Here is a 15,463-nt window from a genome sequence, read left to right on the forward strand (position 1 = left end):
CCCCATGCCTAGTTGTGTGACCCCATACCTCCTTCTCAATTCCTCTGTGAAACCCTACAGGTCTCTCCCACCACCTCACTTGTGATCCCGCAGGCCCGTTTCATTCCCCCCACCACCGTCACAGGCCTGGGCTTTTTACTCCTTTGCTGCGGCTCTTCATGTGGACGGCACTTTCCAATTCATCTTCTTCACAAGTCCCTCCCATAGCAGCACAGCAGCAAACATCAAGGATGGCGCCTCCGTTGGTGCTGGGCCAGCCTCAGAAGGGGCAGGGTTTCAGTTTGGAGGAGCAGCCAAATATCCGGGTACTTTTCTGGATTCAGATTCAACAATGTACTGAAAATCTCAAGGACAGTTTGGGCAACCTCAATATCCACTTCCCATTCCTTTCTCCATGAGCCACCGGAACTCCTTACGGTACATGATAGTGCTGTCAGCCCAAGCTCCCCAGAAGGGAAGGAAAGGGTGTCACACTATACCGTAGGGGATAAACAATGATGCTCCCTCACTAGAGCCATTCCTCCCACATCCACGTGATTAGGACGGAGGGTCTTGAGACTAAAGCACAGGATTGAATTCACCTCATTAAAGACTTCTGGGTTCTGTTCCTGTCTCACCCAAGGTCACTCAGTGAAGCTTTGGCAAAGTCACTTCGCCTGTCTGTGCCTCAGTTTGCCTCTCTGTGAAATGAAGATCATGACATTTACCAGTCTGTGAGGCTAAATTCATGAACGCTTGCAAAGCACTCGCAGATGTGCAAAATGCCATTGCCCTCTAGCTCCTTGGGAAGGCACATTCTTTGCGCCTCATTGCAGAGCGGAGATCTGCATCAATGATGCTCTGCCACCTGGAATACTTCTCATTTGCAATCAGCGCAGGCCTTTGCCAAAGGGGCTAAGGCCGGCACTTCTTCCTTTTGGCTCCAAGATGAAAGGTTCCCTTGTTGTAAGGGAAGAGAACATGGTGTGGTTCTGCAGCAGCCATTTAGGATACAGATGCCAAAGATAAGAGGCAGGGAAGTCAGTCTCGGGACCTGGCCCCTGTCCAAGCAGGGGACATTCTCAGGCACTGATAAAACTGAGGCAAGAACACAAGGGAGTTTATGTTCTGATTTTTATTCCCTATTTTATTTTCATATTGCAGAAAACATCTCCCTGATCGGGCAGATTATCAGATTGGCCCAAAATCCACACTCCCTCTCTGCCTGCCCCCGCTCGGGCACTTAGACGTTGTGTTCTCTACATGCCTGTTGCTGCTGAGATAAACACAGCTCTGTCAGGCTCCCATTCAGGGCTCCTGCACGCACGGTAAGTGAGTGAAGAACAAGGAAATAATGCAGGGTGATCCCCAAGAGGCAGGGGACAAAAGATTCTCTAATATTATCACGCAGCCACCTTCCTTGGCCAATTTGATGCCTCCTTTCACACACCCACACCTGACCCCACTCACGCACGTTATACCCACAGACACACACACGCTATTCCATATGCGCATGTACGTTGCACAAAAATGCACTATTCACATGCACTCATGCCAACCCCTAACACAAGCATTACACACGCACATCCCCGCACTACACCACAGCTGCATATAGACATTACAAACGTTGCACACAGAGAAACACAATGCGCACTTTACCACACCTTGTGCACATGCACCCCCATTACACATGAAGGTATTGCCTGGACACACACTGCACATATCCATTACGCACACATCGTATTTCACACACAGTTTGTTACCTCCTATTTATTCGTTTGCCCCTGCCTGTTGTGGCAATCCTCCTACTCCATTATGCCTTGAACTCTCTCTGAGGGTCTTTTCTTCCACCACAGCACCTGGTGCCTCAGGGTTGGTCCACTGGTGCTCCTGCAAGTGTTTCCTACAAGGGCAAGCCACTGCAGTGTTTGGGGCTCCACCAATCTGCCTAGGTTCTTACACGTCACATCAATAGCCCATCACCTTGCTGAAGAAAAAGAGGCGCTGAGCAGGATGGAAGGGCTGCGGCCTCACACGCCCTGAGCTGGCACAAGGAAAGCAGCAACTAGCCAGGTGACACAAAGTCCATGCAAATGTAAAGCCCAGGCGAGGTCAGCAGCCCATGCCAAGGAGCACACAGGTTTCTAAATGCTAACGCAGCACGCGTACTCCAGAGCAGAAGGGCCAAAACCACTGCCGCTCATCCTGACCTGTACTCAGCGGTGCTACTTTTCACAGGATGCTCTCACGTCTCAAATATTCCCGGGGTGCAGGTAGCATCCTCACAATGTCTCACTGAGACATAGCTACACTGGCAATGGAGCCCCGAAGATATCATGTCACAACAACCATTTACAAGAACAATATTTTTGAAATGGCAATTCTCTCACGGAGATGTACGCTGCCCTCCTGTAGAGTCTTACGTCTGGGATCTCAAAGTGCTTCCCTGGCATTACACTGCTAAGCGTCAAAACACCTTGGGAGATAGATCGGTATCATTGTCCCAATCTCACAGAGGGGGAAACTGAGGCACGGAGAGGTGAAGTGATTTTCCTAAGACTATTCAGCAAGTCAGTGGCAGGACTAGGAAGAGAGCCCAGGAACCCTTGATCGTAGGCCCCTGTACAAATGATTAGACCACACTGCCTCTCCACCTGCCTACACTTCAGGCTGACTCCGTTACAATCTCTCCTTATGCTGCTACAGAATGTGGGCCATTGCTAGCAATCTGAATTTAAAGAGGGTTTGCAAGCTCCAGCTGGGACCATCTTCTTGTTCTGTGTTTGTAGGGCACCTAGCATGATGGGGTCCTGGTCCTTGACTAGGGCTTCTTATCACTACTGCAATGCAAACTGATCTCACTTAGGGACTTATGCATCTAACCTGCTTAGGCACTTCTGAAAATCCCACCAGGTGCACACCGGCACCTAAGACCTTGAAAAGCTGGCTCCAAATGGCCATTTTTGCATCAAAGATGCACATATACTTCGAATGCGAAATTTTTGCCTGCTTCTAATGTCAATCCATTCTGACTTAGAAATGCTCCCATTTCCACTCAGGACGCAGCATTCTCAGTGGGAGGAGCAATCATCTCAGTTCACTGTGAAGATCACTGATTTCCAAGTCGGATTCATGGGCCACCAAGAACAGCAAGCCACACACAGGAGCGGAAATGCAACTGGCTTCCTTCCAGCAGCCCAGCCTCTTCCCACAAGCGATAATCATGGGAGCACGGATGCATCCAACAAAGTGGATATTCACCCACGAAAGCTCATGCTCCAAAACGTCTGTTAGTCTATAAGGTGCCACAGGACTCTTTGCTGCTTTTACAGATCCAGACTAACATGGCTACCCCTCTAATACCAGAGCCTTCACCTGTGATTCTGACCCTGCCCTTCCTGGATGGTAGAAGAGAGTAGAAAATGTTCGGGACCCCTACGTGAACAGACTGTCAATGCCTCCTTTGCTGAGGCAAGTCTACTACTCATCTTCAACTATGCAAGAGTCTTACTACAAAAGAAACCTTCATTCAGTGATAGAGACCTATGGAAATTACCATTCAGTGTCTCATCGGCTTTCTCCAGGCAAGCCGAGTCAAGGACCTCGCAAAAAAGTTTCCAGGGCCACTTGTCAGCCACTATAATCCTGGATCCTTCTAAGTCAGGTTTCAGGTTGTGCCGTGGTACAGATGGAACCCTTGTTGCTCGGACGGTTGAGCTCCGTAAGCATCCTGCTAGGTCTCTCTGCCCCTTTTATACTGTTCATCACCAAGTACTCCTATCCCACCAGCTGAAGGGGGAACAGAAATGCCCTGAACTGACTCAGATTCTTCTCATACCAAACCCAGAAGGTTGTTATGGGCATCTTTCAAGGCCCTCCCCTCTGAGTCACACACGCTTCAGTCCTCTCTCCCATATTCTTCAACATTTATATGATGCAGTTAGGGGAAACAGTGTGACCACAAGGGCAGAAGTGCTACTCCAGTTAACGGTGTCTCCTGATATTCAAAGTTCTTAATGGCGCTGGGTCTAGCTATCTGAGGGCCACCTCTCCCTCTCAAATATGACTTCCCACAACAACTACATTCCACTGGAAAAATGAAACTATTGTCGAGGGGAAGAAATGAGCATGGGCTACAGAACTCTGACAGCATCTGGGCCTACACTATGGAACTCACCCACCACAAAAGGTAAGGATGACCAGGAATGTCACCTCATTCAGAAACAAATGCAAAACCTTTCACTGACATGGCTTCCCCTCAATACGTTCTTCTCACATACACAAAACCCCAACAATCTAATCACAAGACTTGCTTCTTCCTGCAGAGCAGCAAGAGAAAGGTCCTAATATTGCTTCTCATTTTACATCCCTGGATGGTGTCATAAGAACTCAAATGGACAGATTTCTACTTCTGTGAAATCCATGTGAGTTCCGCCAGAACAAGGACTGAGTAAATGCTTCAGGAGTTGGACCAATACAAGAGTAGTAATACTTTGCACTCTGATAGGGCCTCTCAGCTAAGGAGCTCAACATGGTTTAAATATTATCTCCATTTTATAGATGAGGAAAACGAGGCCCAGAAAAGTTAAAGAGATTTGCCTGAGGTCACACAGCGAGCCAGTGGTTTCTGACCCAGCTCTAACCACTAACCACAACATTACCTTTCTAACATTTGGTTCTTTTTCTGAATTAAACCTCCAGATGGCTTCCTTTTAGCCCATCGCCTATTAGGACTGCACTGTTATTTATCAGCAATACTGCTACAGGACTGATCCAGCCCAAGCCGCCATTGAACCAACGTCACACAAAACCAAGGCAACCACCCAAATCGTCGCTGAGCATATGCACTAAAAGTCTTATGGGTAAGAAGCTGGTTATGGGGCTAGACAAGAAGAATGGTCCAGTGGTTGGGGTACCCCTCAGACTTTGGTGACCTGAGTTTGATTCCCTGCTCTGACACAGACTAGCTGGGTGACCTCAGGCAAGTCACTTAGTTGTGTGGTGCCTCAGTTTCCCAGATGTCAAATGGGGATAACAGCACTTCACAGGGGGTGGTGAGAATAAATCCATCCAAGACAGTGAGGTGCTCAAATCCTATGGTAATGGGGCCCACATAAGGACCTCAGATTGCAAGATATCCTTATCCCTGTTTTCCTGGGGTGACTTCAGAAGCATGAATCTCACCTCCTGTTAGAAAGGTTGTTTGTTTTAGTGAGGCCTGACACGGGCTCAATAGGGAGGGAAGGAATAATTTGGTCTCAGATGCTCCAAGGCATATGAAGGGAGCTGGAGTAATGAGCTCACAGCACTCAGGGAAACCTCCCTTGAGTCTCTCTCCTCCCTTAGTAGGTGCCACTGAAATCCGTGGGGAGCTGTAACCCAGAAGCACAGGAATAAGCACCAGCCCAGGGACAGAAAAGACAAGTGGACTGAAAGTGTGTGCACATAAGGTGTATGGAAAAGAAGGAAGCTGATAAACAGCTTGCACCAAAATACAGGGGCCACAATTAGACTGGCAGCGTGTGTGTGCAGGACAGATACAGCCCTGGAGAAGTCCAGTACTGGAACAGCAAGAGCTGGTTGCTGGGAAGGAGTGAGCTGCAGTGACAGAGCTCTCTAGAGGTTCAGGTTGGAATAAGAGGGGGTGCACTTAAAGTCAGGATTGAGAGACTTAATAAGAGTTGTGCTGGGTCACAGCGGGGGTTCCTGCAGGGCGGGACTGAAGGGCCTTGGCAGAGGGGATTAGTATGGGAGTGGGGAGGAAATGATGGCATGGAAAGGTAGTGCAGCAGATGTGGGTACACAGAGGGCCTCAATGCTCCAGTTGCTTTTGGGGTGAGATGTCATGAGGATACAGTGTAAACCAGGAAGACACTAATCATGCATGTTGGTTTGCATTTGCCATTCATCACCTATGGCTGTCTAATTGTTGAATGCAATTACTGCAATGACAGTGGCTGTTTTTACACAAGGGACATTTGCTTTCTTCTCTCTGGTCAGCTGATGGTGTTGTTTTCGCCTGTATATTACAGTTACACTGCAGATAATTTGGGACTCAGCTGTTAGCCGACTGAGGCATTTGGTTTAGTCTCAGGAATGCTAGAGTGTGAGATATCATACACAAATCTCCCACAATGCCCTATAGATATAATTGCTAGCTGCATATTAGTGAACGGTATCTAAGTATCAAGGGATAGCCTTATCCACAAAAACAACAAGGAGTCCAGTGGCATCTTAAAGACTAACAGATTTATTTGGGCCTAAGCTTTCATAGGTAAAAAACCTCACTTCTTCAGATGCAACATTCTGAAGAAGTGGATGTTTTACCCAGGAAAACTTATGCCCAAATAAATCTGTTAGTCTTTAAGGTGCCACCAGACTCCTTGTTAATATGGAGTTAAGATACCTCTGAATGAGATGGCGATTAGTCAAAGTGTCAGCTAGAACAAAGTCAATGTATTAGGAGAGTACTGTGCAAACCTTCCCATGAAGCTCTGCCAATGGACCTCAATGCCAATGTCCCCTTGGAGAAGGGCATCATGGTCCAGTGGCAACCTGGGTTCAATTTCCTGCTCCACCTCAAACTTCCTATGTGACTTTCTACAAGTCACTTAGCCTCTCTGTGCCTCAACTCCTCATCTGTAAATTGGGGCTAATAGCACTTCTCTGCCTTACTAGGGTGTTGTCAGGATACATTTATAAAGAATGTGAGGTGCTCAGATACTCTGGTAATGGGGGCCACATAAATATTTATGATAGACCTGACCTGCAGCTCCCATCCCTGGTTATTCCAGTCCTGACTCCCACACAATTCTCTTCAGTTGCAACCTGCAGCCATGCTTCCTGCTACTCTGTATCTGGGACTCCCAAACAGCCCTGCTAATGCATCTCATCCCCACACTGCTATAGCCCTGTTATAGCAGACCTGGTCCCCTCCTGACCGAGCAGGATCAGAAGCGCTCTATCAAAGAGTGGCTTTGTGCAATTACATGCATTTAGAGGATGCCGTAGAGTTTCTCTTCAAGCAAGATTTGACCCCAAGGTCTCCAGAGTGGAAGGGCCAATATATGATCGCCTTTAGCACCCCCCCTCAATTATGTTGATTACAGTCCAGGCTCGGAAAAAACTTCCAGACCGACAACTCAATAGAAATCCATCCCAAAAGGATACCTCCACAAACCAACTCTCATTTGTAGAGATTCAAAGGGTGCCACCTCATTCAGACACATTAGGAAACACACCGGAAACAGGCAACTTACACGAATTTTAATAACTCTTGTTTTTGCTCCACAGTTCTTCTTGAGCAGCATCTTCTGGAAGAGAAACAGAATGCAAGGATTAGTAGCACTGGTGTGGTGGGAACAGACACAAAGCCTGCATGGAGTCACTTTACGTCAAACAGGATGGATGGTTCAGAGAAGTAAGATAAGACAGGAATACCAGATTAGACCAGTGGTCCATCCAGCATACTGTGTTTGATGGTGGTCAATACCAAGTACTTCAGAGAATGATGAAAGAAACCTTCTAGAAGACAATTATTGAAGAATTCGCCCACCGGGGAAGTTTTTTTCCCTACTTCCCATCAATTAGTGATTCTCCTGAAGCAGGAGAGTTTATATTCCTTTTGGAAGAAAAAATTATCCTATTTAATGTAAGTGTGGATGTTCCCATTATCCATATTTATTTTATTTATGTAGAGTTACATCACAGATTTTAAAAGCACCTACCTGTACTCATGGCTCCAGGTTCCTCTGGCAGGTATACAAAAAGCTATCACACTTGTCATAAAATATGGAACCATACACCTTGAATGGGAGGAGTTTTGTTACTGAGAACAGCTACAGAGACAACCAGGCTTCCACACAAAACTAGTGTCGCAGCTCTGTTTCCTTTGTTCACCAGGAAGTTTTATACAGCACCCAGAAAAGTAGGGGCTGAATAACATCAGAGTTAGTCCAAAAAAATCTGACACAAACTTTTGTAGTTGGAAAATAAGAGCTTTATTGAAAACTAAATATTTTATGGAAAAAAATTTCAAAGAAATATTTCAATTTTTCAAAATGAAAAATTTGAAGGAAACACCAGTTATTTTATTTATTTTTGTATATAAATAGTGGATTTCCCCCCCTTTCGGTTTTCCACTTTTTAGTAGCTGGAAAACAGTAACAAAGTATAGAAAGGTGTTTTCTTCCTCACTTTCCTACACTTTGCTATTGTTTTTCAACTTGAAAAACGTTACCCCACTTTCTGTCTGATTCACAACTTTTGCCAACTGGAAAATAGTAACAAAGTGAGAAGACTGGGGTACTCCTCAGTTTTTCACACTTTTTTTAAACCTCTCTCTTCCCTTTTCCAGTGTAAAAACAGGCAAAATACACAAAGGGGGAACAAAGCATCTGAAAACTAAAATTAAAAAATAAAAAACCACAAACACTTGGTTAAAAAAACCTGAAACAAAAGTAAACATTTGAGGTTAAAAAAGTTTTTTGTCCTGAACAAAAACAACAAATTCCCATGGAAACCAAAAATTTTTGATCCACTGGGAAAAAATCATCCCATTTTTTCACCAGCTCTAAGTAATCTACTGCAAGTAAACACTTTTAAAATGCTAGTACAAACAAAGAAAACAAAGCAACTTCTCAAAACTTGGAAAGGGAAGAAAAAGCCACCCACCACCAGCACAAATACCAGGGCAGGGCACTCAGTCCTCCGCAAAAACATCCCTCCTCAGATACCTGGGGAAAGAGATGGGTCTTGCAGTATGTCTTGAAAGCTAATAGATTTGGGGTTATTTGGACTAAGTACATTTCAAAGTGTAGGTGCCCTGAGGACTGTTATTAGCTGACAAATATAATCAGTTACTTGCCTGAATCCACCATTTTCACTGGCCATCTAAGGGCTTTGTCACAGCTACACACAGGGCCGGCCTTAGGATTTATGGTGCCCTAGGCGAGATTATTAAACTGGTGCCCCTGTGCCTGATCTGCTCTTAGCAACACAAACATAAGCTTATAGTATTGGAAAACTTGCCACATTCACATTATTAAAACCAGTTTAACTTAATTAAGCACACTGTAATGCTGACGGACTAGCACTAAAGAAGCAGCACTATAGAAAAAATTCTGATATGAAAGAATGATGCAAATAATATATATTTTTTTAATTTATCAAAATTTTATTGGAAATTTATATGAAGAGGTATTGAAACAAAGATTTGTTTTTAATTAAAAGCAATCGTTCTGGCTTTTTTGGCTGCAAAATCAGTAATAATGTCATCGTATGACAAAGACAAAGTCGTGTCTTGTTCGATCGCAAGAATTGCAAGACCAGTCAAGCGTTCCTGACTCATTGTAGAGTGGAGATAGTTTTTAATGAGCTTTAGTTTTGAGAAACTCCGTTCTCCTGATGCTTCTGTTACAGGAATTGTCAGTAGAATACGAGTGGCAATGTACACGTTAGGATATATGTCAACAAGTTTGCGGGTATGAATAAACTGTACAATGTCCATCACCGATTTTGCATGTGGCAACATTGATGACAGTGTACTCAATTCTTCGTACAGTTCAAGTCCATTTAAATCAAAACTATCACCGTGCTTCAGGAGGCTCTCTAGATTCTTGCACTTTGTCATTAGTTGCTCTTGTTTTCCTATTTCGTTGAATTTAGTTATGTCATACAAAAATCCAAACTGTTCATGGTGTACTTGCAAGGTATTAAACCTTTCATCAACAGCAGATACTGCTTTATCCATCACAATATTAAAAAATTCAACCTCAAATTTCTTTTCTGGATCGTCTATGGGCATGATCTGCTGTACAGATTCTTCACAAAGAAGTGTCCCTGGCCTTTTTAACTCATATTAACTATGTATTTACTTTATGAAAGTTGGAGAAAACATTGTGAAAACGTAAAACATTGGCTGCCCAACTTCTGGGCTGGCAAAAGTTATACTGACTCACAGGGAAAAAAAAAAGCAGGAGAATCTTAGTACAACATATGGTCACTCTATATCAGGGGTCGGCAACCTTTCAAAAGTGGTGTGCCAAGTTCACTGTAATTTAAGGTTTCTCGTGCCAGTGATACATTTTAATGTTTGTAGAAGGTTTCTCTCTATGTCTATATTATATAAATAAACTATTGTTATTATCTGAGGTCTTGGCCACCGGTCCTGCTCAGGCCACTGCCAGCTGAGTAAATGAAACCCCAAACCGGCAGCGGGTTGGTGGCTGGAACCCTAGACAAGAATCCCAGGCCCTGCTCAGCCCACTGCTGGTCTGGGGTTCTGACCACCAATTCCTGCCAGCCAGGATCCCGGCCGCCAACCCCCCCTCAGCCCGCTACCAGCCTGGGATTCTGCTCACCCAGGCTGGCAGGAGGCAGAGTGGGGCTGGCGGCTGAGCTCCTGACTGGCAAGGGGCCGGGAGCCGGAACCCCAGAGTAGCAGTAGGCTGAGTGCTGCTGGCACCCCAGACTGGCAGCAGACTGAGCCACTCAACCCCCCACCGGCCCTGCTCAGCCCGCCACCAGCCCGCTAACAGCCCACTCAGCCCGCTGCCGGCTGAGTGAATGGAACCCCAGGCTGACAACAGGTTGAGTGGTTCAACTGGCCTGCTCAGCCCACTGCCAGCCTGGGATTCCTTGGGGGTCCCCAGGCCAGCAGCAGGTGCTGAGTGGGGCCGATGGCTGGTATCCCAGCTGGCAATAGGGCAGCAGCCGGAACCCCCGAGCAGTGATGGGCTGAGCCACTCAGCCTGCTGCTGCATACCATCAAAAATCAGCTCACCTGCCACCTTTGACAGGTGTGCCGTAGGTTGCCGAACCCTGCTTTATACACTAGTAAGGAGATGAGCATATTACAGTTGTTGGAGGGCTCTTATCTGGAGTAACAGGCTATAGGAAAGTCAGTCAACATTTTTTGTTTCTCTGATGAAAACTGACCCACTCCCTGCCTCAAAACAAACCTGTCATTAATAATTGTCAACAACTTAATTTTCTGTTTTTGGCTAAGATATTGATTTAAAAAAAAACATTGAAATTGGATTCAGGATTGTTATTTGGGGCTTTGTCTTATATAGGCACCAATTACCCCCACCTAGAGTGACCAGACAGAAAGTGTGTAAAATCAGGACAGGGATGGGTGGGGGTGGGGGTGGGGGGTAAAAGGAGCTTATATAAGAAAAAGACCCCAAAATTGGGACTATCCCTATAAAATAGGGATATCTGCTCACCCTACTCCAATCCCCTATCCTGATTTTTCACACATCTGGCTAACTCCAGCCAAGCCCTGTGTGACATTCCAATTCTGGCTGCCTGCCGAGGAAGTGAGTTACTTTCACTTTCATTCCTCAGCAGGCAGCCAGCCTCCCCTCCCCCCACCTACCCCCAGCACCTCACCCAACCCAGCCCTGACGGAGGGGAGGGAGGAGAGAGAGGGGTGCTCCTGGGGAGGAGGGAGAAAGGAGGGGGTGCTCTGTGGGGCAGAGAGGAGAAGAATGGATAGACTCATAGACTCATAGGTCAGAAGGGACCAATCTGATCATCTAGTCTGACCTCCTGCACAAGGCAGGCCACAGAACCCCACCCATCCAATTTTATAGATGTTATGGGAGACAACAAAGGATACTGGTTCCAGAGCCACAGAGCCTGCCTCACCTGACCTCAGCCGGGGGGAAAGAGTCACACTCACAGGTGAGCTCCTTCCCCAACCCCCACCCCCTCCCCTTCCCAGAGACCCCCCGCAGCCAATCCCACTCCTCAGACTGTGCTGCATTCGGCTCTCTCTAGGACCCAGCAGCCCTGCTTCTACACTGTCTGGGCTGCCTGCAGCGTGGTGCCCCCAGGGAGAGTGAGGCCCTACGCCACTGCCTATTCTGCCTATGCCTAAGGACGGCCCTGGCTACACATTAGTTCCCGCCCCAGACTTCTGCCCCTGTAACCACAGCCTGGGGTGTTAGTGCAGCCCCAAGCTCTCTAACCCTGAAGGGACTCCAGCAGCGATTAGCACAAACTAGGTGCAAGCAGACGAAGAGAACTGCTGAACTAACCCAGGCCTGTGCCATCCGGCTCAGAGTAATTCTTTGGGAATTCCTATAAACAATGCAGGGCTCCATTCCCAGCACTGCTGCAAGGGAGTTATTGTAAACTTGGTATTTACGGAGAGGTGACTGCCTGTTTTTAAGACCCTTCTTGATTGCTGAGTGAGATGAGGGGAGGGCAGGGCAGGGCAGGGCAGGGCAGGGCAGGGAACCTAATGGGGCTAAATGTTCTTTTACAAAGAGACCGACTGCATGGTACAGGGTATGCAGAAGCAAAGAGTTGTGGGGTCTCACAAGGTTTTGTAAGCTTCTCTTACAAAGCCACTGTGCGATGTCTCACTCTCACCATATCTACCCGCTGGCTCGGAGGGTAAGGTGAGTCCTCCCAAGCTCTGAGGAGAGGAACTGCCTACAAGGGGGAGCAGCATGGTCTGGTGGTGAGAGCTTAGGTTTTCATCCCATCTCTGAGAGGGGAATGTTGCTAAAGCAGGGAACTGGGCAGTCAGGACTCCTGGGTTCCAATCCCAGCTCTGTTATAAACTGTGTGATCTTGGGCAAGTCACTTGACTTGTCCATGCCTCTGTAAAACTGAGCTTATACTTCTCAGCAATCCCCGAGGGGGGCGGGAGGGGGTTACAACACTTAATTCAATGATGCCTGTAAAGCATTTTCCACAGCTGAAAGGAGCTATAGAAGAGCAAAGCATTGTCAAGCAGCCTGCTTAGCCCAGCCCCTGCTGGAGGCAAGCAGCCCTTGCAGGAGGCAAGCATGGTACCTCTCAGTCTCCCCTGCACAGCTTCCACTGATTCAAGATGGATTCCTTTACTCCAGCAAGGTACCATGTATTCAAATCACATCATTCCAAATAGCCAGCTTCAAATTAGCATGGACACCAAGGCCCTGATGTTTACTCAACCCAGCCCCTGACTAAATGGGGGATAATTCATTGTGACTACAGCTGCACTTACGTAAGTATCTAATACTCTTAAAGAAGAAGCCAAACATTACTTGACTAAATACTACATATTTTAATGAACTGGCTTAGGGGGGAGTGAAGAGATAGATGGATAGACAAAGCCCAGTGAATGGAACTAGTATTGCTCAGCTGTCTCATAAGCCCTATACTGCTAACAGATAAATGGAGATTCTCTTTTACCTAAGGTAGTAGGGCTAAGTTTTAAGAGTGAGAAGATCTTAGTTCCATCCCTGCTACTGCTATGAAGTTCCAAGTAGCTGTGGTAGACAGCATGTTGGTAGCTATGAAGTCCTAGGCAGCCATGAACTTGTTACTTGGTAATGACCTCTCTGGTATGCCCCCTGCTGGACTTTCCCTGGTACAGAAGAAAAATGTAAGGATGAGAGAACTCCAAGAGGGTCTGAGGTTTGGATAAGAACTGGTGCATCTCAGTCCCTTCGATTCTCTGCCTGTCACACATAATGGTCTAGTCTCCTGTGGGCTGTAATACTTTGGTCTCATTTTAGTTGTCAGATCAAGTGTGTGGCTGTTGAGGGGTGCGGGTGGCCTGTGATGTACAGAAGGTCAGACTAGATGGAGCTGGTGGTCCCTTCTGGCCGAAACTCCATGCCTCTGTGTGTGTCCCACCCAGGCTCTTGGGTCTGCAAAGTTGGGCCATAAATCTCTGCTGTCCGGCTTCTGCTAGGGAGAGCAACTGTGTTGCAGAGTTTCAGCTTTGCCGTGAGGATCAAGGAGGTGCAGAGGGGCATGAAATGGTGGGGAATTAAATGTTTTTGCCCCTCAAGATAAGGGTGTGTCCAGCTGTTATTTTATCCAATGAAATTTCTTGCTGCTTTGCTCCTGATAACGCTGCCATCACCCCTCTCCATGGAGGGCTGCAGCACCCTAGCAAGGTACAATTACAAAATAAAGTCAAGCCTCTTTGTATGGTTTTACATCCTTCTGGTTCCCTGTTCCAGAACCAGTTCCCTGCCAAGCCCAAGCGCTGCCTTTCAGATTAGGAAGCTAAAGCATGCTGCTGCCTAGCAACAACGTGGGGACTTTCCAAGGCAGCCCCTTCTCATCCTGGCTCTCTAGAGCTTTTGGTCCGGCTCTGAGAAGCAGAGACTCATTAATTCATAGACACATAGGTAGAGACATGGCTGAAGTAACATTAACGTAGCTGCATGACTTGGAGCAGCTTAAAGCTGGGGGAAAGGCCCATAAGAGAGGTGGCATGCCCAGTTACCATTAATTTCCCATTTTGCAGATGGGGAAACTGAGGCAGAGAGTGGTTACATGATTTTCCCGCAGTCACAAACTAGCAAATGAGTGACGCAGTTGGGAATAAAATTGGATGCTGATTCTGAGCCAAGACTATCCTTCTTCCTTTGGCAATAAAGGAATGGGATGAAAGAGGCATCTTTCCTATACCCAACCCCTCATTTAAACTGAAATGTCCTTCCTGTCGACCTCAAATTGGCTGTAGGCTTTAGAAGCTGAACTACAGTTATCAGAGCAATAGAGAACATATTGTAACAGGCCAGTGGCTCCAAAAGTGAAGGCAAAAACACATTGACTGAAGAAAAGAAAAGTTTCTTCCAGGACTGCATGCTGAGCCGCTCTGAAGTGAAGGCTGAATGAGCTGACTGAGGGTTAAGTTTCTGAGCACAACGTAAGCAGTTCAGCCTAAGAAATCCTCCCACCCACTCCACCTCCTGCACACAAGAGCACGCACAGTGATCCCCTTTATCCCAGACTGGGATTTAAAAGAAAATTGCAGTGATTCCATACAATCACTTTGAGAGTTACATAGCCACTGAATAAAATATTGCAACTAACCCATGATCCCCTAGAACATGCCTGTATATCACAGCCATTCAGAGTGGCATGTAAACAGCAGAGACAAAACACTGAGCCTGCTGCTCTTAAAGCACCACCCTCCTAAATACTTGTGCTACAGCAGAAATCTCCATGTAGGCATTAGCAGTATAGAGCCTATGACATGTTTTGGAGCAGTTCTGTTTCTGTCCAGTAGAAGTCACTGCACGTTTATGTTTATACAACCACACACAAGCTACCATGCTACCAAGTTCTATGCAATCTATAGTAACAGACAAAAGACATAATTACCCTTTAAGTTAAGGTTGCTTCACTAATTAACATGAATGTTAAAAGATACGAATTCTAAATCATGTTACAGTTTTTAGAAAATGGACACTTAAAACTACGGAAATGAATAGTGAAAGGAAAGTGCCGTGGCTTAATAATCAAATTCACTTGCAGCTGAGACAATCTCTTCAATGTACAAGTGTAAAATATCACACTACACTTTGAAAACCAGCCTTAACTCTCTACCCATATGTCTATTTAGCCTCAAATATGTCTACATGAAACAATTTTTAGAAATCTTGGTTTCATTTTTACTATCTTTACAACTTAAAACAAACCAAAATAGATTGTTTTGTTCTTTTTTTTTAACCGCTGGGCTTCT

General features: G+C 46.2%; 1 protein-coding gene across 2 annotated transcripts in view; it reads right to left on the reverse strand.

The window, feature by feature from the left end:
* The window catches only part of LOC115648935, a 77,612-nt gene that overhangs the window by 13,590 nt on the left and 48,559 nt on the right, over positions 1-15,463 (reverse strand). Inside the window, exon 4 of one of the 2 annotated variants that reach the window (XM_030557312.1) lies at positions 7,239-7,292. The exons of the other annotated variant lie outside the window; for it this stretch is intronic. Coding sequence (XP_030413172.1) covers positions 7,239-7,292 — 54 coding nt within the window. The remainder of the gene's footprint in view (positions 1-7,238; positions 7,293-15,463) is intronic. 2 annotated transcript variants of the gene reach the window in all.

The sequence above is a fragment of the Gopherus evgoodei genome, chromosome 3 (assembly GCF_007399415.2).
Source record: "Gopherus evgoodei ecotype Sinaloan lineage chromosome 3, rGopEvg1_v1.p, whole genome shotgun sequence".
Lineage (NCBI taxonomy): Eukaryota > Metazoa > Chordata > Testudines > Testudinidae > Gopherus > Gopherus evgoodei.